Here is a 27106-nt window from a genome sequence, read left to right on the forward strand (position 1 = left end):
GAGTGTATATTGGTGTTTTTATTCAAAATTGGTATTTTTTGAAGGCTTAATTGTAATTTTGTCCTTTTATTATTATCAAAATTGGTCCATCTATTTTAAAAGTCGACAATTTTATTCTTTGACTCAGATTTTTAAACCTAAAAAAATGATGATTTGATATTGTTGGAAATGATGATGCCTTAATGGAAATTCATTGAAAATAATGATGACATTTATGAGAGAGCTAGTGTTGTTGTGAATTGAAAAAATTGAAAAGTCCCATATTGGAGAGATACCACACACTAGTATAGTATATAAGGTAGATGTATTGAACTTGGGGAGGGCCCCAAGGGGCACCCCAATTTTGTGAAGGAGGTAGAACACAAGCAATATTGACCACCATACACGCGCGCCGCCGCCGCCTGTCCGGCTAGCCCGACTCGCCTTGGCCTTGGCGTTGGCTACGTGGTGTATTATTATTTTTGACATGAAAATTAGTTAATCATTTTAATTAACTGATTGTTTGTGTTTTATCTCTAATTGATACGTTAATTACGTAACTGTCCTCCACCGAGTCATATCTGATCCAGTCTTCCTCCCTGAATCCGTGCGTCTGTTTTTGTCCGGTCAAAACCCTAATCTTTGGTCTCACGTTTCTTTTGTTGCCCGGTCAAAAGTCAGAGTCAAAATCCTAAGTTTGGAATGCACGTTTTGGGTTTTGGAGCGCACGTTTCTGAGGCCACTTCTTGGAGCGCACGTTCTGATGGATCCCTGATTTTCTCAGATCCAGTTGCGGATTTCCTCTATAAATAGAGGGTTCTCCTCAGTTGTAAAATCACACCAAAAACTCTCCGTATTTGAGTCTTTTCTCACTTCTCCCCCTTCTTACTGTTTTTTCTCTTTCTTTCGGGTGGTCTTAGTGTCATATTACGAGTGTCAGTCGTACGACTGTCATATTGAGGGTGTAATTCTAGAACGGTTTTTTACAATGCAGTAGAACTCTGATACAGAGTATCTGGGCTGGGCCTTCGTGGTTGATAGTATGCCTTGAACAATTTGGACAATGCCTCGAAACGTCTTAAAGAGAGCGACATAGTCCGTGACTCAACCCAATAATATTTTCGGTGACATAAATTGTTCTCAAATGAATTTTTCTAAATTCAAAAAAACAACAGATATATTTTTAATAACATGATATATAATTTTATAGGGGTCTCTCGAATGAAGGCAGAGTTGGTGAAGCTGTTAGGATGTTAGATGAGATGACTCAGATAGGTTTAACTCCTGATGCTCATTGCTACAATGCAATAATTAAAGGTTTGTGTGACATGGGTATTTGGATCGAGCGCAGTCTCTTTATCTTGATATATCTGAGCACAATACTTGCACTCACACAATTCTCATATGTGAAATGTGTAAGAGAGGGATGGTTGGGGAGGTGCAAGAATTATTTAATCGGATGGAGAAGCTTGGATGTGTTCCTTCAGTTGTGACCTTCAATGCTCTTATAAATTGATTGTGCGAGGCTCATAAACTTAAGGAGGCAAGCCTTTTACTTTACAAGATGGAGATTGGGAGAAGACCTTCGTTATTCTTAAGCCTTTCTCAGGGTTCTGATCAGGTTTTTGATAGTGCTAGTCTTCAGAAAAAGGTGGAGCAAATGTGTGAAGCCCAACAACTTTTGAATGCTTAGACGTTTCTTATTCAACTCGCTGATAGTGGGGTTGTGCCTGACATGATTACATACAACAATTTAGTTGTGCCGGACATTATTACATACAACATTCTAATCAAAGCCTTTTGCAAGGCTCATAATACTAATGGTGCTTTCATGCTTTTTGAGGATCTGCTGAAGAAGGGTCTCTCACCCGATTCTGTTACTTATGGAACACTTATTAACGGGCTGTACTTAGGTGACAGAGAAAACAAGGCATTAAGAATTTGTGAGCGTATGCAGATGGCTGGCTGTGAACCTAGCATTTCTCACTGGCCTTCAATCTTTATTTGGAATATTTGAAGAGCCTTTCTAGTCGAGACAATGATTCAAGTGATGCTTTGAAGGAATATTTAGTCGGAGGAAAATTGGAACAAGTAATTCGAGGTTTACTAGAACTGGACTTCAGGGCAAGAGATTTTAATTTAGCTCCATATACAATTTTACTTATTGGATTCTGTCAGGTAGAAAAAGTAGATGAAGCATTAATTATATTCTCTGTTCTCGACGAGTTCAATATCAAAATTAACGCTACAAGTTGTGTACATTTGATCAAAGGTGTAAGGAAATGAGGCTAGACGCCGCTGTAGAAATATTTTTTACAGTCTTGACAAAGGTTTCATGTTGAGGCCAATGATTTGGTAATAATCTCCTCGTGAATCTTCTTGTTTCCCGAGATAAAAAGGAGTGCGCTGTTGATATTGGTAGGATGGAATCTTTTGGATACCATTTAGATTCAATAGAATTTGACAGGACAATGTACCTTTTAGGCCAATACCAAAAAGGAAAGCAAAGACAATTTGAATCAGAGGTTCTTTATTTGGCTCTTCAGCGAATATCCCCATTCTGGAATATGGTTGTGAATCGATAAACTCACTGCACTTTCTGAAACTGATGAACCAAAGGTGCCCTTTAACCCTTGTTGTATGCTTCAGTATATTTCTTTGTTTACACCTCAGAGCCTTGAGCTAATATTAGCAAAGAAGACAGAAAGAAGATGGCCATTTTCGATACAAGCATTAGTTGGTGATATCTCAATATAATATACACTAGTAGGTAAGGGCATATTTGCATTGTACATCCACGTCCTTTCCGCATTTAAACATTCAAGTATAAAAAATTATTAAAGTTTAGAGACATCATTACATTTACCGGTTCATTTTAACATGTATCAAAATGCCAAGTTTACCTGTATACTACTTAGTTGCTAATCATTGACGCTGATTTTCTGTTGTTAATAAAATTTAAGCTATATGTAGCGGACTACATATGCAGCTCGAAATGCTAAAATGAGGTTTATGTAATGTGGCAGTTTCAGCTAAATTACCATAAAGATGGATAGAAAAGACCATTCAAGCACAGCTAGATACAGCACAGATGTTAAATGTATTTTAGGGTTATACAGAACAAGTCTTTTTTCAGATGCTTATGATGCAAGGCATCAACAGGGTTAAGATTATGAAGCTGTAGGAAAACTTAACATAATAAGGAGATTCCCCAAAGTTATCTACTACTTTAGTGAGATTGAAGCTCGGGTCATTTTGGAAGGACCTCTGTCAACCTGATACACGTCATTGTTCCTTTGTTCGTATGTTGTTGTTGTGAATCATGAAATAATATTAATTTGTAATTATATTTATCAGCTTTCCTAAAATAAGTTAGACAAATCAGGATTTGATTTGATCCTCTTAATTTGTAATTATTATATATAAATGTTGTAACTATTATTTATAGTGAGAAATATCAAAGCAAAAGGCATCAAACCCTATTTTCTAACATGGTATCAGCAGGTTCGATCAAACCTGTGAGATTCTAGTTTATCGTGGGGTTTATTCAGCGACACACCACTAAGTCGCTCTCGAAATCTCGCACTCGTCTTTGCTACACTTGGTTCTTTTTGTCTTCCAGTCCCTTTAGCGTATCCTCATCGTCGTTGTTCACAGATCCTTGTCCGACTATTGGTTTCGTGTGTTACTCGCTGCTGCTACTTGGTCGATCGTCATCGTGATTTCGTCTGCCTCTCGTTGTGAGCGTGTCTCTCTGCTGCTGCTCTGTTTCTGCGTTGTTGCTCCTGCTCTGTTTTTGTGTTGCTGCTCCTACTCTGTTTCTGTACTGCTGCTCCTGCTCTGTTTCTGTACTGCTGCCCTGTTTCTCTGCTGCTTGTTTACGGAGCTTTTGCAATTTGGTATGGATCTATTTTTTAATTAATTTTTTTTTTGCACATTACCTAAAAAAAATCTATATTTTTTTATGTACAATAGCATGACTTCTGAAAAAGAGACAACTTTTGTGTCCGTTTTACTGGTAAAAATTACGCTACTTGGGAATTTCAATTCAAAATATATGTTAAAGGAAAGGGATTATGGAGTCACCTTGATGAGGTTTCTAAGTCACCGACAGAGAAAGTCGTCTTAGATGCGTGGGAAGTCAAAGATGCACAAATTATTTCTTGGATTCTCAATACTATTGATCCTCATATGTTCAATAATTTGCGCACATTTTCAACTGCTCAAGAAATGTGGAACTATTTGAAGCGTATTTACAATCAAGACAATACGGCCAAATGTTTTTAGTTGGAGTTAGAGATAGCCAACTACAAACAAGAAAATTTGTCTATTCAAGAATATTATTATGAATTTTTGAATTTGTGGACAGAACACTCTGCTATTCTATTTGTTGTGGTTCCCAAGACTTCTCTTGTGGATGTCCAAGCTGTCTACTACACTAGTAAACAAGATCAATTTCTCATGAAACTTCGTCCAGAATTTGAGGTTCTTAGAGGTGCTTTGCTGAATAGAAATCTTGTTCCCTCTTTGGATACATGTGTTGGTGAACTTCTCAGAGAGGAACAACGTCTCATTACTCAAGGAATCATGTCTCATGATGTTGTAACTTCCGAACCTGTTGCATATGCTTCTCAAAGTCGAGGTAAAGGTCGTGATATGCGTCAAGTCCAATGTTTCTCGTGTAAACAATTTGGACATGTTGCTCGTAGTTGCAATCAGAAGTTTTGTAATTATTGCAAGCAGCTAAGTCATATTATCTCTGACTGTCTCACGCGCCCTCGACGACCAACACAGTGTTTTGTGCAAGCATTCCATGCCACTACGAACTCCACAACTAGTCCTTCCATTTCTGGTGTCTCTAATGGTGGTGCTCTACAGCTTGAAATGATTCAACAAATGGTACTTTCTACTCTTTCGACCTTGGGAATTCAGGGTAAGTCTTCTAATGTTTCTAATCCATGGTTTCTTGATTCTGGTGCTTTCAATCATATGACGGGTTCTTCTTAATGTTTGCATAATTTACATTCTTATCATGGTAATCAGAAATTTCAAATTGATGATGGTAATACTATTTTTATCACTAATGTTGGTGATATAAACTTTAATTTTTGAGATGTGCTCGCATCACCTAGACTTGCTTCCAATTTATGGGTAATACCATTTCTATCACTAATGTTGGTGATAACAATTGTAAAGTTAATTTTTCTCGTGATGGTTGTCTTGTACAGGAGCAGGTGTTGGGGAAGGTGATCGCCAATGGGCCTAAAATGGGGAGATTGTTTTCACTTCAATTTATTTCCAATCATTTATTTTTTGCTTGTAAAAATGTTTTGAATTCATATGAGGACTACCATAGAAAATTGAGTCATCCAAACTCTTGCTCATTTTGTCTAATTTAGTTAAAACCGATTTGTTGGGAAATAAAAATGTTGTTTCTAATGCTTCTATGCCATATTCTGTTTGCAAATTGGCTAAAAGTAAAACACTTCCTTTTTTGTCCGGTGTTCATTGTGCTTCCAGAGTTGGAAAAACTTTGAAGTTTATAGAAACAAGATATGTATATTTATATATTATCCACCAACAAATATTTTCATCTACAATATTATTCGAACTAAAATTCTTATAGAATTTGAGTAAGAATTTGAGTTGAATCCTTATCAAATCAAGTTGGCCCGTGACTCTTATTTTAAGTCTTTTCATCTTTCCAATTATTATTTTGACAATTGTGTGAAAACACCGCTAAATATGACAAGCTAATTGACAAAGATAAAAAATTAAATAGAATAAAGTTTAAGAGCTGGATTGCAATTCAAATGCCTTCAAAACAACAAAAAAAGAAAAATACTATTATTTATTTTGACAAAACTACAATATAGAACCAATAATATTTCATCTCCCCACCATATGTGAAAGAACAATTTTTTATATATAAGTCTCATCTAATCATGAATTCATATGTAATTATGAGTAATAAACAAAACAAAAAAACAGACATACCATATCTATATATAGGAAACTTTATTGGAAGTCGTCTTTGGCAAAGATATATATATATATAGGATCCCAACTATAAGTAGTTACCACAAAAACATTAACAAAAAGGCCTCCATAGATCATCAATGACCAGCACCAAGACTTGGAATATCACCATGTTTTCTATAGAAATCATATTCATAATCATAATCGTCGCGAGACGGAAATCCATCGCCTTGATCGATGTATTCCGCCACGGCGACTTTGACATGACATGAAATGCCAATTGAACTACAAGTATTCTTTTTGCTTCTCAATTTGCTCGTAGCTGCAATCTCTTGGCACATCAAAGATAGAAAGAGAGGTAGACAATAAGCATAAACAAAGGCTTAGTCATTTTATTGTATAGAAAAGGTAGTATAACTTCAAAAATCCGTAAAGCTTAATTAGCTAATTTGGATCATTTATATGCATAATAGCATGCTCAATTTTTGTTAAAAAAGTATGGAACGTAGTATAATTATAATTAGTAGTATAATTATAATTAGTTTCTCTAAGGTCCGCCATGACTATTTATCGTCTTACGCAATTAGCTGCAAGATGGCATCTTATCTATCAAATCAAAAGTTTTTGTCGTTTTATATTCTCTCAAATAACTACCAATAACAACATTAAGGGATAATTGGTGGTCAGCGTATACCAAACCGTCAAAGAAAATCCTGACGTCAATATGAAATTCCATAGGGCATTTGAAACCGCTCACCTTCTGCTCGCGTCTTGTATAATGATTCGGACTCAAACCGAGAAAATGTAACTATGTCGCTCTTAGCTTTACCACTTTTGACGGTATTCTATACCGTCACATAGAATACCGAGCGATATAGATACATTTTTTCTATTTGAATCCGAATCATCATATACGAATCATTATATAATCAAGAATACTCAAGAGCAGATAACCTGACCATGGAAATTCATATTGACGTCATGCTCGTATTTTGTTCGAAGGTTGGGTATCTGTCGACCACAAATCATCCCTTGATGTTGGATATTGGAGGTTATTTGAGAAAATATAAAATTACAACAGTTCGATTTGATACATAAGATATCAATTACCCACTTGTATTTATCCAATGTTCTACTTATTTCTTATTGCTTCAAAAACCATTGAAGATGGTATCAGATTGCGATTACTCCTTCAAATCTGTCATGACTATATATTGTCAACAAAATACTATTAATATCCACACTACAACATTTTTCAGTTTAGGCAACAACAAAAAAGTGTGGTGAAAAACAAAAAAAATGTGGCCTAAACCTAAGGCAGCAGTTTAAGAAGTGTGGTCTAGGTGGCTGTTGCCTATTCTAATAGGCCACAGTTTTTTACTTTTGCCCACGAATTAAAAAAAAAAAACTGTGGCTATAAACCTGCAATCTTTAAATGATAGCTGAAGGAATGACATGTATCTTCAAATGAAAGCAGTCCAATACAGATTTAAAAATTGAAATATCGATTTATGGTGTTTTTAAATTGAAAAGCTACTAAAATACCTCAAGAAAAAGCCATAACCTTCAAATTTTAAAAGGTATTTTTGAATTTTTTTAACTCATTATGAGATGCAGCACTATAGCAGTAACAACAACATAATAGACCCATGATTCTACTAAAGAAGTGGGAGATAGATATATTGTACACCACTTTTATTTCTCACGTTAACCATAAAATAGTAAATTTGCATACATATATTAATAAAAAAACTATCTATCACATGTATAGCTGTCAATTTGGTAAGTCTCCTAATTATTGGCCTCAGCCTACATCTTGGAGGTTATTGGCCCCAGCCTACATGTTGGAGGGGCTAAAAAAATTTATAATTTAAAAGACCCTCAAAAAGTAAACCCCAGCCCCCTAAAATTTTGTGGACTTAGTGGGCCTATGGGCCCAGTTTTCAAAAAATATTGATTTTTATTTTATTTTTTTTGATCTTTTTTTGAAATTTTTACTGATTTGAGACAAAAAATCGATTTTTTTTTTTTAAATTTTATTTATTTTTCTCACAATTTTTTGAGAAAAAAAAATAAATTTCAAAAAAAATTTAAGAAAAAATCTCAATAATATCAAAATATTGAGTCTATAAGCCCCCTCTCTTAAGCTCTATGAAATAATGGGCCGAGATTTAAAAAAAATTATTTTTATAGGAGGCCTAATATTAAGAGTATAATAAGAAAAAAATTAAAAAAGCTTAATAGTTGGAGACTTTTTTGACAGCTCATGCCCATACCATTGTACCATGTGACCAATTTTAACTTTTCCATGCTTTTAATATTTGTGGTCTTCATATTAGTATAATTTTGTTACGAGAATACCGAGAGAAATGTATGATTTCGGGTAGCTGCTATTTGATTATAGAAACTTTTGTGAAGAGATGTTTAATTTCTGTACTCAAATTACGATTTATCAGAGTTGAATACATGTCTTCATATAAGATTATTTCTTGGTTGTTTCCGTAAAACACCTAAAATTTTATCGCTAACACCATACATCAAATTTCAACTAGAGGCATGTGAGAAATAGCTATTATAAATGTTGTGTCTAGAACAGAAACCTGAACTGATTTATAGTCGATGGAATGGAAGGGGAAAATCAACTAATAATGTTATGAAAGACAAATAAGATTGCTTGTAGTTGTAGGATTGTCCATTTGATCAACTAAGCATTTTGAATGCTCAAATATTATTTATCAAGTCTATGTTCTACAAGGATGGTATATTAGCCACAGTTGATTTAGTTGCCAATCAATAATACTAAACCGAAGATTTCGAACCAATTACAGGCAATATGGGTATATATAATAGATCTATATAATAGATCTGTATAAAATATGCTTGAAATAGTCTTCACTTTTGAGCAGTATCTTGGCATCTTGTACCAATCATGCAAGGACAGCAACTTGTGCAGGAATCTCCATAGGCAGTAATCTGTCAATCACAAGTATAGAAATGCATCTTAGCATTACAATGTACACATATACAACACAACATATATGCATATAAGATAATACATATATATACTGCGAAAATAAGTGAGCAAAGCCTAAGACACCAGAGCATCATTACATTAGGCTAAAATCAACTACACAAGTAATTTGGACATCGCATCTAATTTTCATCCAATGTATGGTTTCTTACTTATACTCGATACTTCAAGACCAATAACGTACTAATGATTTCCACAAAAGAAGTATACCTAATTTGTCAAGTTCCGCGAAGAGCACGAACACGGTTTTGAATCAGGTTCCTCTCCCAATCTGCTATATCCCCAAAAGCATGGTCTGGAAGACTCTCAAATGGCTCCTTCCACGGGTCGTTCTTAGCTAAATCATAAGTAGCACCGCGTATTGCTTTTTTATTCGGTCCACAAGGTCTCTTTAAAGTTAGCATATCATACGCTGCATTTAGCTGTTCATAAAAATAAAGGCCATTTGTGAAAATATTAGTACTTGAAGAAAACCTTGTTAGTTATTACCACCTAGAGGTTTTGTGCAACAATAACACATGAAATGTGAAATAAGTGGTGTAGAAAAAATGTTTTTTGATTCAAAGATAATATGAGGGGTTTAAGACTTACATTCATCTCAGAAAACCAGAACAAATAAGCAATTGCCACTGCTGGAGCTCTTCCAAGTCCTGCAGTGCAATGCACATAAACTTTTCCTTTTCCCTCAGAAATTGCCCATTCCAAAGATGAAACTGCTTTAGGTAGTGCACTTTGCAAAGAGTTTGGATCAAAGTCTACTGCCTAATAATGTAAATAAATTAAAAAATACAAAAACGTAAACGATAATTCAGTCAAGAACAAGTAAGCAACACATTCGGTGAACATGGAACAATCTTAAGAGTCAGAGTCACTTGTTTGAGATGGTATATTTTCAATTGCAGTGAAAGTAAATGTATACTTCAACTGTGCATAGAAATTATTAGCCATGACAACTCAAACCCTTATTTCCTAATGCAAGCTACAAAGAGATAAATTTAGGATCTGTTTGAATTAACTTATTTAAATTTGTCTATTGGGACAAACACTTGTGAGACTATTTGAAAAAACTTATGGAAACAACTTATGACATGTTCATAAATTGTTTTCAACTTATTTGCATAAACTATCCGGAATAGCTTATTAAAACAACTTGTGAGAGCTTGCGACATATCCATAAATTGTTTTTAGCTAATTTGCATAAGCTCCCTAGAGTACCGTATGAAAACAACTTATAACTTATATAAAAATAGTTTGACTTTATTTTATCTTTTCTATAAAAATAGCTTATACATACGCATTTATATGATATACAGTTTAATTAAGGTATTTATCCAGATTACTACATAATGCATGACAGCTTTGTACATTCTCAATAGATGGACTAAAAAGGGGATTGTTTACCGGTCTCCTCATGTGCCTAATGTCAAGTTCACGACACCTTTTTATTATTGATTGCAAGTCTATTCCCCAATATTCTACATCCTTATCTTGTTGCAAGTTTAGAATGTATGCCACACCTTCTTCCTTCTTCAGATGATCTATATCTTCAGGTTTCTGTGGTTGGGATCCCACAATCAAATACTCCGTTATAACTGTATAATTCATACCTGCAATTAGCCATCATTGGTGGTATCAGTTGAATGACATCATCATGCCATACATAAATCACCAACTAATGAAAAAGAAATGGTTTTTTAAGAGACATTCACATCATTTGCGAAATATGATTGAATAGCTTGAGTCATAAGGTGGTTTGGGGGAGTTGGAGTGACAAAGAGGTCAGATGTTCAACTTCTCCCTCAAACAAAATTAACAACTAACTACTAATATTAGTTGTTTAAAAAAAAAAAAAGAAATAGAACGGTAGAGCTGTTCTCAATTTCTAATAGACATCTCAATTACTACAATTTTAGTGTATAAAGACTCAATTAATGTTACAAATGATGAAAATATGATTGTTACAACAACAATCCCGGTTCAAAAAAATAATAATAATAGATAAAACAAACAAAAATAGAAAACACCAAATGTTTGATCACATAGTACAACCAATTATGCTTATGTCTCTGACTGCAATACCATTTTTTATTATGATTCAAGTTTAGAGTTTATGGTGTACAACTTGTGTTTAAAAGATACGAACTAGTGTATGAGATTACCCCAGAAGTTCTGCAGGGGCTTCGCTCCCCGCACCCCCAGTCGCAGTCCAACTAAAGTTTCCTGTTCCAGCGACTTCTCCACTTATCACTAACAATAAGTCACGCGACTCATACCCAACATAAGTCTTTCTACAACCTTTTAAAAAATGAAAAGAAGAATCTCTGCTCCTTCCCGCACAACATCCTCTCCAATTTAAAGCTAAAAGGCACATACTCAATACAATAGTTGAAGTCTTGAAGATAACAAAGCATAAACCAAATGCAATGAAGGAAAGGAATGATACAATTATAGTTCTATTCTATTAAGCACCATTAATGCAACAGTAAACAACAAAAACCATTCAATTTCATTAATTCCTCTCAAGAGTGCTGATAATTATAATCATATATCAAACAAGAATTAACAATCGAATTCACAAACAAATAGGAATAGAAAGATGAAACGGACCCAGATCGTGATGATACTCATAAGGGTTCCTCATCATCCTCTTCATAGCTGTATTGTACTCTTCCACGCTATCCTTTGATTTAGATACCCTTTTAGTGGTATGAATCTCTTCAATCCCACTTTCTGATAGTTTATTGCAACAGATTCTGCTCATATTCCTAACTTTGTAGTTGACGTTGTTGTGATAAATCATAAAACTGCATAAAGATTTGTGTTTCCTCTGCTTTGAAAATATGGATGGTGAAGAGAAGAAGCCAATGTTACTAACACTTCCCATATCTCTTGTTTCCTTTGTCTCTATCTCACAGTCACAGTTCTTACATTATTATTGTTGTTATACGACGACACACACATGATTGGTGATGAGGTTGTTTTGACTAAAATGCCCTTGGATATGAAACCCATTATGAGTTGTGTTGGGTGGTGATGATATATTGATAGGTACTTGTGGCTGTTGGTAAATTTAAGTTCGAATTTTTACTAAAAATAGAAGAGCAGAACAATGGAGAGAACTTTTATAAAAATAAAAATAAAAATAAATAAAAATAAATAAATAAAAAAAGTATATGCCATTGGGTGTTTGGTGGAAGAGGACTCACTCACTCCAAAGATGCTACTGAAGTCGGTATCTTCTTTCATTTCATTTGGGATACTTTTAATCCACTTTTCAATATAACAACTTTTCAATCAGAAAAGGGTTTTCTTTTTAAAAAATAAATAGATTTTATGTTTGGAGAAAAAGGTAAGATGTAAAGAAATAATTTTAATTTTTTATTGAAAAACTAATTTTAACTTACATAAAGTTGATAGTTTAGAAACTCATATTTGCAGATTTTTTCAACTGTATGGGCTAAAAGATTGGGTTATTCTAATACGAACTTTCTTAAAAGTGGTTCAATTGTGGACCCTTAAATTTTACTTGGTGCAACTAGAATTTAGAGATATAAAAATAATATGTATAAGTGGGTGTCTGTTTGATAAAATGTGTGAGACAATAAATAGTTATTTTGATTACCGTTTATTAATAAATATAATGACGGATATGATATCTGTATCCATTAGTAAATTCAGAATATTACTAAATTTTGTTGATATGTTCATATATTAATACTATTTTTGATAAAATTTTGTGATACATTTTAATTAGGTGCTATTAGTTTAATAATTTTTATTGCTATTTTTTTATGTCTACAAAAGAGAGAGACAAATTATACATAATTGTAAAAAAGTAAAATAAGTTTTGTACATAAATAATTTTTTGTTTAAAATATAAAATATAATATACGTGGATATCGGCTAATATCCATAGATACTAAAAAATATATTAAATACATAGTCAACAGATATTCACATAGATAAAATAACTATTATCCGTACATGTGAATATTGATTTTAGTCTCTAACAAAATCTCTTATTTTTTAAAATAAAAACATAAAATTAGGAATTTGTTTACTTTTTGTTGGTTTTCGAAAACCTTCTAAACTATCATTATACTAAAATCTTTCAAAAATGACGTTGAAAACCATAACCTTAATTGAAAAGAAAAAAAAAAAGTTTCACTTATAAAAAGTATTATGTGTTTATAAAATAAAAATATATCATTTGAAATGTGTCATAAGAGATATTCAATTTTATGAAAAAAGAAAACACACTCAAATTTTGTGTAACTTTTCTTTCTTCAATACAGTAGAAAAATTATTTTTAGAGTTTTTGTGAGACTAAAAACCAACAAAATCACGCAAAACTATTATAGTAATGCAAAAAGTGAATAACACAATGCTAAAAACATGCTTTCATATACTATGAGCAAAAATTGATGATGGGATGAGCAATCATCTCACTATAACTCACTCAAGCCCATTTTGGTGGGTTTTTATTATTGAAAGGAGCACAGTGTAATTTCATTTTTATTATAAAATTCGAGCCCAATTGTTCAAGAAAGATGCGAGCCCAATAACTTAACCTCTCGTCACTTGTATACACTAACGTAGCATCATGTCTTCACAAAAATATAAATATGTCGTGAAAAGGATGCATTGGGTGTGACAATTGAATTAATTTAGTGATTATTGAAAATTAAAGATTTTTAACATTATAAGCATGAAAAAAGAATTATTAATGATTAGTTCAATTGACGATGATATTATTAAGTTAAACATTTTATGTTGGATTCAAATTCAGAAGTTCATAACTGTATGTGTTATTTCTAATAATATATATTCTAAAAAAATAATGAATTGAATGAATGAATCATTAATATTATAACTACTATGAATGATTAATATTATAACTTCATGTTAAGCTATTGAATGGTCTAACTAACAGTATGATTTACCAATGGGAGCTTTCATTACGAAATAAATTTGGACATCACATTTTTCTTGAAAAAGAAAAATGTCCAATTTTAGTTAATTATTTTAAAAAATAATTTATTTTATTTTATTTTGGAAAAAAAAAACAACAAATTCCATTCAACACGTAACGTGATTTAATAGCTGCTTAAATTTCGTTTTATTTGCTGTCAGTGTGACTGAAGAAGAGAAACAAAACCACATGCCTACTTCAAAAACAGGTGGTGAATTTGACATGTGAAAATTTAAGCGAAAAATATACAAATCTAAGTGTGAAAGCATGATATATCATTAAGCACGTCGTGACAGACTTGTACTACGTATTGTTCAATTCAGTGATGCCGCCATTCACTATCAATAGTCTTTGAAATTGGAAGACTTCAATATCCATAGCACCAGTATCGAATTTCTAAAATCACACTCCTCAATTAAATAAGAACTTATTTAAAGTTGTCTTTCTCACTTTTTAAGTTTTACTTTCTTTATTTACTTTTTTCTTTCAAAAAACCTATATTTTTTATTTTGTAAAAAACTAAAGAAACCTATTTTGTGTGTAAATTAAGAACTATATATATATATATATAACAAATACTAACATGTACATATGTTCAAAAATCGAAAGTAAAAAATTGACATTCAACTACTACAAAATTTAAAATTTACTTATTTTTAAAAAATTATTTTTGGATTAAGATGTGTCCTTAGAGTAATATGTTAGCAACACCCTTTATTAAAACTAAAAATAATGTAACTTGTGAATGTTGAATGTTCAAAGTTAACTAATTTTTCAGCAAAAACTAAATAAATTAATCCAATCGAAGAAGTCAAACATATTCAAATTATGCTATAAGGAACGTCGTATTTGCACACTGTACGTTATGCACCATGTGTAAACAGAACATATTATTTTCCAACCATTTAATTTATTTTTTTAACAACTAATTAATCTGTCTAAAGTCAATACTTTCTCAATCTCAGAATAATATATAAACAAAATAAATATACTCTTTTAAAATATTTAACCATTTTACATAAATTAAAAAATTAATTATTTAACTTTTTTACACAAGTTAAAAAAAGTATTTATAACAAAACTAAAAGTTAAAGTTATACATAAAAAAGAATAACCTTTAAGCTCTCAAATAGTTGAATACATATAGTCAAAACAAAAAATAGTTAAATACATAAATTTTAATACATTTCTAATTGACTTTTTTTTTATAACAATTGCACAGACATTTATTAGCATTTACCTAACAAAATTAATAAATAAAGGAAAGAAAAAATAATTTTAATAAATTATCTTTATAAATAATAAATTGATTTCAATGGAATATAATAAAGTGAAAATGATACATATAATATTAATCAAATAATTAAAAAAATGAAAATTATTTTAAGATAATTTTTTATTGTGAATACAACAATTATTATAAAATCCAAAGATGACATAATTTTATTTTATGAGTCTGTATCGTAATTCTTATTTTAATCTTTACGAAAACAATAGCATCACTATGGTTTATTAATCCAGCTTTATGGTATTATACTACACTAGGTAAGTAATATATCTGAATCTAAAAAAATAAATAAAAAATATCTCAAATAAAATAAGAAAAGAGATTCAATTTCAACCAAATAATAATAGCAAAAATAATGACGTTAACCGTTCAAAAAGAAAAATAATAATGACGTTAAATACGAAATGAAAAAGAATCAAACGGTTGAAACAATCATCCCGAAATGGAAGGGATTTTAATTTTCACTAATTATGACCATCAATCAAAGCAGAAGAAAATGTATTTTCATAATTTTGATACCTCACCGCTGGCACTGTTATCTATATTAAAAAAAATCCCATTCTTCAGAATCTATCCTTAGCATAATCAAATGCAATAGCATCACAAATCAAACATTGCCACTGCACCGCACTGCACCCTAGTCTCTGTTTTGTGCTCTGCATCTCTCACACCACAAAAAAAAAAGCCACAAGTAATCAACAATAAACCTTGATCATATATATCCAAATTCAAATCCTATATAAACAATAGAGATAAACTAACAACAAGTTATCAACAATCTCACTCAAATGGAGGGTCAAAGGCCCCCACTTCCAGCCCACCAAGCCCACACAAAGCCCATCTCTCGTCTCAACTCCTACGTAGAAAACACTAGACTAGGAAAATGGTTCAAGCTCTCCCAACGCAACTCCACCTTCACCACCGAACTCCGAGCCGGAACCGCCACGTTCCTCACTATGGCTTATATCCTCGCCGTCAATGCCTCCATTTTAACTGACTCCGGCGGAACTTGCTCTGTTTCCGATTGCATTCCTCTATGTTCCAACCCTTCCGTTTCCATCTCAAACTGTAACGGCCCGTCGTTGCACGTCATTCAGCCAGATATCTCCTGCAAGTTCAACCCAGTTAACCCGGGCTACGCGGCATGTCTCGAGAAAACGCGTAAAGACTTGATCGTCGCCACCGTAGTTTCTTCCCTCATTGGTTGCTTCATAATGGGCGCTTTTGCTAACCTTCCTTTGGGCCTCGCTCCGGGTATGGGCTCAAACGCTTACTTCGCTTACACAGTCGTGGGCTTTCACGGTTCCGGTAGCATCTCCTACCAAAATGCCCTCGCCGCCGTTTTCATCGAAGGAATTGTCTTCTTACTCATTTCATCAATCGGTCTACGAGCAAAACTCGCCAAACTCGTTCCAAAGCCCGTTAGAATAAGCTCCTCCGCTGGAATCGGGCTTTTTCTCGCTTTCATTGGGCTTCAAAATAATCAAGGAATCGGGCTCATCGGGTATAGCTCGGCCACTTTAGTCACACTCGGCGGGTGTCCAAATTTATCGCGGGCTTCACTCGCTCCCGTTATAACCGCAGCTAACGGCACCGTTAGTTTACTCCCTGGCGGAACGGTTTCTGGCGATATATTTTGTGTGAGCGATAGAATGGAAAGCCCAACTCTTTGGTTGGGTCTAGTGGGCTTCATTATAATCGCCTACTGTTTAATGAAAAACGTGAAAGGCGCAATGATTTACGGAATCGTTTTCGTAACGGCCGTTTCATGGTTTAGAGGCACTAAAGTAACGGCGTTTCCAAACAGCGAAGCGGGTAATACGGCTCACGAGTATTTTAAGAAGGTGGTAGACTTTCACACGATAAAAAGCACGGCAGGGGCGTTAAGTTTCAGTAGCATAGGAAAAGGGTTTTTTTGGGAAGCTGTTATAACTTTCTTATACGTTGACATTCTCGACACTACCGGAACGTTGTACTCCATGGCGAGGTTCGCAGGTTTCACAGACGATGATGGGAATTTCGAGGGTCAATACTTTGCGTTTATGTCAGATGCCACGTCGATTGTTGCGGGGTCCTTATTGGGAACTTCGCCAGTGACGGCGTTTATTGAGTCTTCTACAGGGATTAGAGAAGGTGGACGGACGGGGATAACGGCGTTAACAGTTGCGGCTTATTTTTTTATGGCGTTGTTTTTTACGCCGTTGTTGGCTTCGATTCCATCCTGGGCAGTGGGACCACCGTTGATATTAGTGGGAGTTTTGATGATGAGATCAGTGGTGGAAATTGATTGGGAAGATATGAAACAAGCAATACCTGCGTTTGTGACAGTGATACTTATGCCTTTGACCTATTCAATTGCTTATGGGCTTATTGGTGGGATTGGAACTTACATTGTTTTGAACATTTGGGATTGGGGATTTCAAATTTTGGGGCACTTTGGGATTGGAAGTACAACAATAAAGGAACCTTCTCATTCTTCGCAGGTCAACGGGGTGGTTCAAAATCAACAACCTTCGCAAAATCCAAATGCTAAAGCACTACAAGTAGAAGTACTTTAGTAATATAGTTTACGTAGTTCTTGTCGTAATAATGTGGCATTTTCTTGTTGATATTTTATTTCACATGGTTTCATTTTTGTGTAGGGATTTATTTATTCCGGTGTGAATACATGCCACGTGGCTTTTCTTTGTTGCGTACTATCAACACAAGTTTGATTTTTCCGAGTTGATAGATAATTTAAATTAGAAACTTATGATGATCGCGTCCAAATATGTCTCAATCATTAGCTCATAGTTTGAAAATGTTTGGATCTATTTGTGGTAAGACCTAAAGTGCATCTTATGCTTCGATCCCTATGTATATTCCTTAAACGCCTTTTAAGTTTTTAACTTACTTATAAGTAAAAAATATATTAAAGAAAATAAATATGTATTTATATTCATTTTTTATTCATTTTTATTTATATTTTGAGACAGAAATAATAGTATATTATAATTTTATTTAAGATTTTATATCTAAAAAGGTCAAAATTATAGATTTCAAAATAATAGAACCAAAATTATGTAAAAAATAAAAAAAAAATCAAATTTTCAATTAAGTTTTTCTTTTTTAAACTTTTTTTTGGGTCTAAACCTCGTATTATGGTAGGCTAAAAATAGTTCTCTTGTTGCTGCTCAAGTTCTGAGGATAAGTATTTTGGTCAAACACATTCAACAATTGAATTAATTTAAATACAATTTTTTCTTGTCATGTTCCAACATTTGTAAGTGAGAACGTTTCTTCCCGTTCACACAAAACATTTGAACTCAATGTTCATTTTGTAAGTGAGAATGTTGTGGCATAAAGTTCAACATGTTCCAACATCAGATTTATTTATTTATTTTTTTTAAAAAAAGATTAGTTGGTTGATACCTTGACAAAACCATTACCAACTTACAGATTTCTTCTTTTGAAGGAAAAGCTCAAAGTACTTATTTTCCAACCTCCTTGAACTTTTAAGGGGTAGTTATCCTGCACTATTCAATATATATATATATGTATTTAATTACATTTAAATGAGTAAAACTCTTAGTAAATGTTAGTTACAATAAGTTAAAGTTAGTTATGCCTAGCTGACACTAGTTACATTATTCTTTTGTAAAGTTCATGAATCAATTCATTCAATAGAAAGTTTGCATAACAACATTTTTCTTGAATTCTAAATTTCTTTGAATTCTATTAGTTTCCACCACTCACATCTAAGCTTAATTTTGATGTCATGTACTCTTCTGAATTAATGACGTAAAATTATATTTGACATGTAGATGTTGATTTAGACTCATAAAATATAATATTATTAATTAAGAGAACACATCATTTAAATTAAGTTCAAATATGTTTAGTGAAAATTTTTTAAAATTGAGAATAAAATTCTAGATCTTGAAATGGAGGATTAAAATTGTAATTCATTTAAAATAGAGAGAAATAAAAAAAAATATTTTAGTTTTTTTCTTACAAAAAGTATATTTAAGCTTTATTAAATTTAAAAAGTTTTTAAAACTAATTCATACATGCAAAACAAAATTAAATTAGCACAAATAGCATTTTTCTAACACCATATATCCATTTTTATTCAATAATCCCATGTGTTTGTAATGTGACGGTGTCACTCTAAATAGAATTGACACTTCACAGTGGGGAATTAATAAAAGCCAACACAAATGACATACCATCCACCTATCTGGGGCCTCTTTTAATAAGCAACACAAATGTATGCTTCAATTAACTATTAAATAAAAATAAAAAAAATAGTTAGTAGTTTAACACGTATACTCCCAACGTACTAGGACATCTTGATTCTCTCCTTGCTTATGAGATTGATGATTGGCTTCAAAACTTCTATGCTCAATCTAATTCTTGCTAATTAGTAGATTGTATTCTGTTTGATGATTTGATTGCCAAACTCGATAAATTGGATGAGGGAACATATTCTTGTTTTTGTGTCAAATTATCAATGCAACTTAAAAAGGCCATCTCCTATAACCTTAGCCTCATGTTATATTGGGGGTCTTGTTTTCAATTGGAACAGCTAGTGGGATTCTCACAAGAAATGACACCATTGTTAATTAGACACGTGATAGCCATAAAGTTGCAACAACTTATAGCTACCAAACCCCACATATATCCATTATCTATTACATCCTACCATATATTATATTTTTCTGAAATATACTTAGACAAATATTTAATTGTGTAAAATTATTTTGCATTCTAACTCCATACAAAATAAATTTTAAAATACCCCCACTTATATTAAAATTATTCTTAATCGCCTATCTTTGAAATATATATATTACATATATTTTCACAATTGTTTTCATTACAGATAAATATAAGAATTTAATATTCAAGAAAACATAACACTTGGTATTTTCTTAAAATTTTAAGATAACATTTCAGCAAAAAAATAACATAAATAATTATATTTTTTAATTAAATAATGAAAATTATCCATTTGTGTGAGACAAAAATATTCCACCAAATCAAATTAATTTTGAAATATTGAGACTAGTCTAATCATTTTTTGTCTTTAAAATTACTAAAATCATACTTTTACAAGACACAAAAATATTCCAGCACATAAAATTAATTTTGATATATTGTGACTAGTCATATCATTTGTTTTCTTCGAAATTACTTCAAATTGCTTGCAGTTGAGATTTGTTGTTTATGTTGTCAAAAATATTTTAATATTTTAATTATTGTTTATTTTATGTAAATATATTAAAATATAAATTATTTTACATTAAACTACTTTTTTTTCCAAAATTAATTAATTTAATCTTGTTTTAATAGACAAATATTATTTTATTAGTATTTTCTGTTATTGGCTCAATTTTGAATTTTTTTAACTTCTCCAACACTTACATCAAACCAAACAAACTTAAATAATTACCTATCTCCATCCGAATTAATTTCATAAAATCAATTAATTCAAAAAAAAATTATCACCACAAATACCACAATTGACTTTGAGAAGTTGTGCTTGCACAGTCCAACTATTAAGAATTGCATCTTCTCTTTATTTTTATATCTTTAAGGAAATTGCATTTACTATTCCTTATGGATATAAACTGTCATTCACTAATAAACGGAGCGGCAATGAAAATGATATTTATTATATATTATGAACAGAGGAAAACAGGGTAATGTTGGGATGAGTAGCTAAACCGGCCTTTTTTTGACGAAAATGATGTGAACATCAATTCAAGAGTGGGGTTAGGTGCAAAACTTTTAAGCAAGCTAGCTCCATAATCTTTACCTTATCCGCCACTACCAAAGGGACTTTGCAATTAGGAATTAAATCATGAAATTAATATAGTAGTATATGGAGTGAATTAACTCATCATAGTGTACGCGTATATAGCACCATGATTTATGGTTTTTTCACTATAGCATTATGTACAGACAATTACTGACTCAATCGTTAATGATCTTGTGGGTCACGGTCACGGAAGCCAGATGAAGGACAAATAGTTAATTATTTTACGTGGTACCTTCGCCTGATAAAGACATGTTATGAATTTTGTCAAATAAAGGAAAAACGTGTAGCAAAATTTTCACAATATATAGTAATCTCATAGACTCATAGTGCATAATAATGAGTAGATTATTTAGTAAAAAAATAGTTAGTAGGTTAAATTTTGAAATGTTTGATAAAATAAACCATCGAGCTAATTGATAAATATAAATGATACTATAAAACATATTTAAATTTAATTTATTCATTTACATACTTATTTATTTATTATCGTTAAGATATTTTTAAAAATTAAAAACATTATTTTAAATTTTCTTTGAATTTTATTTAATAATAATGAACAAGACTAATTAAAATATAAAAATAAAAAAATTAGCAAAAAAATAATATATAAGTTATATATATATAAAAGGACAGACCGACATAACTTTTTAGTACAAATAATAAAAATAAGTTTTAGTATAATTTTTTTCTTTAATATTACGATTCGTTTAAATAGTTTTATCTATTATTTCTTACTAATTAAATAACTTACTTTTTGTAAATAATTATATATAATTTCAAAACTTTTATTATTTTTATAAGAAAATCTTAAGAGGACGGACCAACATATAATAATTACTAAAGTTTTATCATGGTTTTCTTTTTTAATGTTACTCTTTATTTAATTTATTTATTTTAATTACAATCATCTCTTTTTGTTTAAATAAATAATAGAACTTTTCAAATGTCATAGATTAATTTTGCTTTTTTGAATTTTATACTTTAGTCAAAACATTTTATTTATTTATTTATTCTTCCTTACTTACTTTTCATACAATTGAGTTTTTTCAAATAACTAAAATTTTGTAAATTATATTGTTTTTATCAATAAAATCTTCCTTACTTATAATTGATTTTTTCAAATAACTAAAATTTTGTAAAAATATATTGTTTTTATCAATAAAAATAGAAATACACACACCTCAGTATCCGTATGAACACTAATAATAGTAAAGTAAAAGCAATTATTATATTTTCATAATAACATGGTGATCATGCAAGTTGGCTTAATATACAACTTTAGATATTTGGTCCTTATAATATGATTATAAAAAATACGTAAATGACTGGCCAGAGCAAGATTTTCTCCGGACGATAATGACAAACACAATCGAGTAGATCTAAAGGTATATGGGTAAAAAGTGAAGTTGAATATTTAATCAACTAATATATATTTTCCCTTTCTATATTAAATTTAAAATAGCTTGCTTACCCAATGAGACCTCTAAAGTCTAAAGTTTGATCGCCTATATAGCATGCAATATGTTGGTGTTGAGATTGATTTTTAGGATAGGCTATGCTTCAGACAAATCTTCATTATGAAAATTCTATGATAGCGACTGATAATATATTTATTAATTTTTTTTGACATAGCGAGTGATGATAATATTATGAGAATCATGAAAGCAGTAAAACATGAGATGTGATTAGTTGTTGCCAAAATGTTTATCATCATGCTAATATGGACGTATATAAATGTTTATGATAAGTTTCTCTGAACTTAATCATTAATTAGTCACACTTTAATTGAATGCTTTATGGCATGTCTAAGTGGGATCTTTAATTATCTCAAGACATTTCTTATTCCTTAATCATAAGGGTTTCACTGAATCCCTACCAACTTTAGACAAAGCACAAAGGAATGCTCTTCAAATTAACCCAAAATTCAATTAGCATCAAAATTATTCTAATTCTTGGGCCCCATTGTGTCCCATGTTGTGAGTGTTTGAATGGTCCTGAACCAAATGGAAATTAGGAGTTTCTTTTTTAAGATAAAGATTGAATATAATCAAAATTTTATATACTATTGTACTCTGTATATTTTTTTGTAGTCCAATTAAAATCAGACAACTCAAATATCAATATCAAATTTTAAATTTAATAAAAATTATTTAAAATTTAAATTATTTGTTTTTATTCAAACAACAAAAATACATTGACTATAAAATTATATGTAGTTTTTTATTATAACAATTTATATTTTTTTTACTCTTTTGAATGATCACAAATACAACTCTAAATTATTTATGTCCATAAACAAAATAAAAAAATTTAAATAATATATATTTTAATTTTTTATGTGTATGCTAAATAATTTGGGTACGTACGTGGTGTATGAAAATAGATTGAAGTAGAAAAAGGCTAGCTATTTCTTCCTTTTCCTTTTATAATTTGATATTTTTTGGCTTTGTTAGTGAAAGGTGATGGTGGAGTCAAAGTACAAGTTGCAAGTCGCTTCAATTTACCCTACATTACATCTATCTATCTCTATCATGATTTGTTTTGTTGGTCTAAGCATAAAAAATCGCAGCTTTTTCTTCCCTTGTGTGGATGTAACATAAACTGGGCACCTTCATTGCTTCTCCAAAACTCTTGCCACGCATCATGTGAAGTTCGATCACTTTTGGGGTCTTTTCCTACGCGTTAATAATACAGGTATGCCTGTGAGTGCTTCTGTGCCTAATTTATATGCTACTTCGTGTCACATTAATATGGGTTAAATTATATATAAAATTTTAATTTATTTTATATTCTTTAGATATTTAAAAAGTTAATGTATTTAATAAAAATAAGTTTGAATTTTAAGATCACAGTCCTAGTTGGCAAGAAATACATGAATTTTACACATGACAATAACATAAAATCCAAGTGTGGAAATGTATATGTTGAACATATTGAAAAGCAAAAATTAATAAAGCGATTGTTTTGATCAGTATTTTATAATTATATATATAATTATTTAAATGGTGTTTATATTTTTTTATATACTTTTTAAAAATAATATGCGATGATATTAATGATTTTAAAAACTAATTTGATTATTCACTCTTTAATAATTATGATAAACGTATGTCATTTCAAAATAGGGATACCTAATAATGTCATAAATTCAAAGTTAATGGAAAGTTAAAATCACAAAATTGATCTTATAATTGAGGTTTATATATTTTTTTTCTTAATTGTAAGTTTAGTTGTTCTATTTTTACTTATTTATGAAATTAATTTTTTTATTTTAAAAATAAACAATTTTGATTTTTTTTTTAAATTTTTTTATTAAAAATTAGTTAATGATTTAACACATATGACACGCGATTTAATGATATAGAGTCATTTAAATGTATTGATTATTTATATGTTATAAATAAAATTATAAAAATAAAAAAAAATTATGAAGTTAAAAGTTAAAATTTTAGATGATTTTATAGCGATTTCATGTATGTTAATAATTCTATATCATCTTATCATATCTCAATATATTTAAAAAATTTATTTTTTTAGTTAAAAATTAAAATAAAAAATTAAAACTGTCATATTTTTAAATAGAAAAATCGATTTCATAAATTAATAAAAATAATAAAAATAAAACTATAATTAAATATTTTTCAAAATAATCAACATTAATAATTAATTATTGATTAAAAATTAAACCATAATCTATTTATCTTTTAAATCTCTCAAATCACTAAGTCATATTAAGACAACTATGTTTTGAAGCATTAAATAAATATAAATAAATCTATTATTCTAACGAGTACAATCAACTGCATCTAAAAGCCAAATATTCAACACCTAATATCGTGGGAACCATGCTCTTGGAATCGTGGTCGAAAATACAATTGTGAGGATCATATATCCAATGCTCTGTGCCTCATATTTATCTTGAATGGGACAGAGGAGAACATCTTTTTCCTTTTTCATTTATTATTCCTCAGGTATTTCTTATCATTTGTGGACATGTGGGCTCATTATTGCTTTCAATGTTTCAGATTTGCACTTATTGGGTAGCAGGTGGTGGAAATAATAACTCGGTGCATCTACTACTACAGTTTTATCTAAAGGGCAGTAGTTAAAAAAAGTTTAATAATAATTATTACACTACCAGATCTTAAAATATAGTATAGTTTAAATAAATATAAAATAAATAATATTTTATTAAATTTTGAATTAAAATTTTATTGAAGATCAAAATTTAAGAAAAATAAAATAAAACGACTACTTTTGTAATTGATAAATTTAATATATATATATATATATATATATATATTAAATTGTTTGTTTAAAAATGATATAATGTTATACAATACTATAAACAAACAATTTGTGTATACTGAACAAAATATTTATGTATACACAGTTCACATCCTTGTTTATTTTATTAAAAAAAAAAAGCAGTTATATTGATTCAAAATATTTATAAGTTCATAATAAATTATTGTTAAGGTATTTGTAAAATTATTAAATGTAATTTCTTCACTGAAAATATATATTGAAACTTCTAAGCGATTCTAGATAACTTTTAATTTCTTATTCAATTCAATGTGTGGAAAGGATTAATTTGGAGATCGAAGCATGAACGAGAAAACGATGTTATGGATAGATTTGTTGTATTTTTTTTGGGTTTAAAAACTCTAAAAATTTAATTTAAAGTTTTTGTTTTGTCAATAAAATTAATATAAAATATTTTATATCAAAAATTTTGAAAATGTGAGTAAAAATATTTTTTGACATTTTTTTTATAAAAAAACAATCTATTTGTCTTAATACATGTTAAGAAGTTCATTTATTATTTTTATTAAAAATAATAATAATAATTATGTATTATCGGCAAAAATTAATTTTACACATACAATATGAATAAGATAAAATATTTTAAAAAGAATTTTCTTTTTGTATATTTAAAATATATAATATAAAATTAAATTTTGACATATCTATATTTATGTACTTTGTGTTGACTTTAGTTCATAATTCGAATGTTTTCTTTCAAAAATATAAAAAAATAATAATAACTTATAAACCCGTTATCAATAAAATCCGATTCAAAAGAGTGTTCAGACAAATTCTTTAACATTCTCTTTGTTACGTTTTCTCTTAAATAAAATAATTATTTTTAAAACTTTTAATCTATTTATTACATCTAAAAAAAAATAAAATTTTGTAGAAAATATTCTATAAACAAATAAGTTGTTTTGGAGCTTATTTATTACACATTAAAAAAATGTTTTTGATATTAAAAATTAAGAGGTTATTTTTTAAATTGTTTCAAGTTTGTATTTCACAGTGAAAATAAATTATCAAATATAATTTTTTTAGAAGTTATTTTATTTTCATACAGAATCATTTTAAAAAAAAAATCAGTTGATAATATGAATATTATCAGTAAAGTTATAACATTTTGTGCTTCTATTATATATATATATAGGGAGTAGACATTCTTGGAGATATGAGTTTTTTAATTGGTATCTAGTGATTTAAGGAGGATTGTCCGAATTGATGAAGCGACAAAGCGTAAGGTACACCTTAATTTTGACTGAGTTTTAGTTCATACTACAAAGCTTGAGATTCTTAATCGATGAGACGGTCTTCCCTATCTGAATTGTAGAGGAGCCAATTTCGGCTCCTTTAGACGAACGTTGGGTGCTTATGCGTCGTTGGCTTGTAGACAAGGAGGTTTTGGGAAAGGGTCCAAGTCATACAACATCCTTATAGTTCATCTTCGGTGCTAAGTCAGTCCAAAAGGGAAAAGGTTGTTAATAAATTACATATTCAGTGGAGAGTATTTATGAAAATACCTTCATATTGATTACAATAAATCTTTCATATAAACATAAGAGATATTCTCTCTTTTTATATGAGATTTAATCAAGAGAATATGTAACTAACAAACTACAACATAAAACCTAATAAAAAGTGAATAGAAAAACTAACTTCCCTAATTATATCATAAATCTAAATAAATTGGTTAACAAAGGTACACAAGTAAAATGTATTAAGTAAGTCCAATATCCCTTCACT

General features: G+C 30.3%; 2 protein-coding genes and 1 pseudogene across 3 annotated transcripts; 2 read left to right on the forward strand and 1 right to left on the reverse strand.

Annotated features, from left to right (window-relative positions):
* LOC140920539 (uncharacterized) overlaps positions 1-5245 on the forward strand; it is a 5991-nt pseudogene extending 746 nt beyond the window's left edge.
* A 3408-nt stretch (positions 5246-8653) lies between these two features.
* On the reverse strand, positions 8654-11921 carry LOC101515574 (phosphoglucan phosphatase LSF2, chloroplastic). Of its 2 annotated transcripts, XM_004502796.4 has the most exons (5): positions 11597-11917; positions 10391-10596; positions 9581-9751; positions 9200-9411; positions 8654-8931 (listed from the first exon to the last, which is right to left on the reverse strand). In XM_004502796.4, exons 1-4 carry the CDS (start codon positions 11871-11873, stop codon positions 9208-9210), a joined length of 858 nt encoding a protein of 285 aa, XP_004502853.1. In that variant the 5' UTR covers positions 11874-11917; the 3' UTR covers positions 8654-8931; positions 9200-9207. The 2 variants fall into 2 exon arrangements, with proteins under 2 accessions (XP_004502853.1, XP_073225075.1); XM_073368974.1 differs by lacking the exon at positions 9581-9751 and having other exon boundaries at positions 11597-11921.
* A 3832-nt stretch (positions 11922-15753) lies between these two features.
* On the forward strand, positions 15754-18072 carry LOC101488327 (adenine/guanine permease AZG1). The gene has a single exon (XM_004502797.4). It carries the CDS (start codon positions 16038-16040, stop codon positions 17805-17807), a length of 1770 nt encoding a protein of 589 aa, XP_004502854.1. The 5' UTR covers positions 15754-16037; the 3' UTR covers positions 17808-18072.
* The last annotated feature ends 9034 nt before the right edge of the window (positions 18073-27106 follow it).

Source organism: Cicer arietinum, chromosome 5 (genome assembly GCF_000331145.2).
Source record: "Cicer arietinum cultivar CDC Frontier isolate Library 1 chromosome 5, Cicar.CDCFrontier_v2.0, whole genome shotgun sequence".
NCBI classification, from domain to species: Eukaryota; Viridiplantae; Streptophyta; class Magnoliopsida; order Fabales; family Fabaceae; genus Cicer; species Cicer arietinum.

Coding starts and splice junctions, on each gene's coding strand:
- LOC101515574 (XM_004502796.4), bottom strand. CDS start 11,873: ATGGGAAGTGTTAGTAACATTGGCTTCTTCTCTTCACCATCCATATTT. Junction 9,752..10,390: donor TTAGGCACATGAGGAGACCG/GTAAACAATCCC, acceptor TTACATTATTAG/GCAGTAGACTTTGATCCAAA. Junction 9,412..9,580: donor TCTGGTTTTCTGAGATGAAT/GTAAGTCTTAAA, acceptor TTTTATGAACAG/CTAAATGCAGCGTATGATAT.
- LOC101488327 (XM_004502797.4), top strand. CDS start 16,038: ATGGAGGGTCAAAGGCCCCCACTTCCAGCCCACCAAGCCCACACAAAG.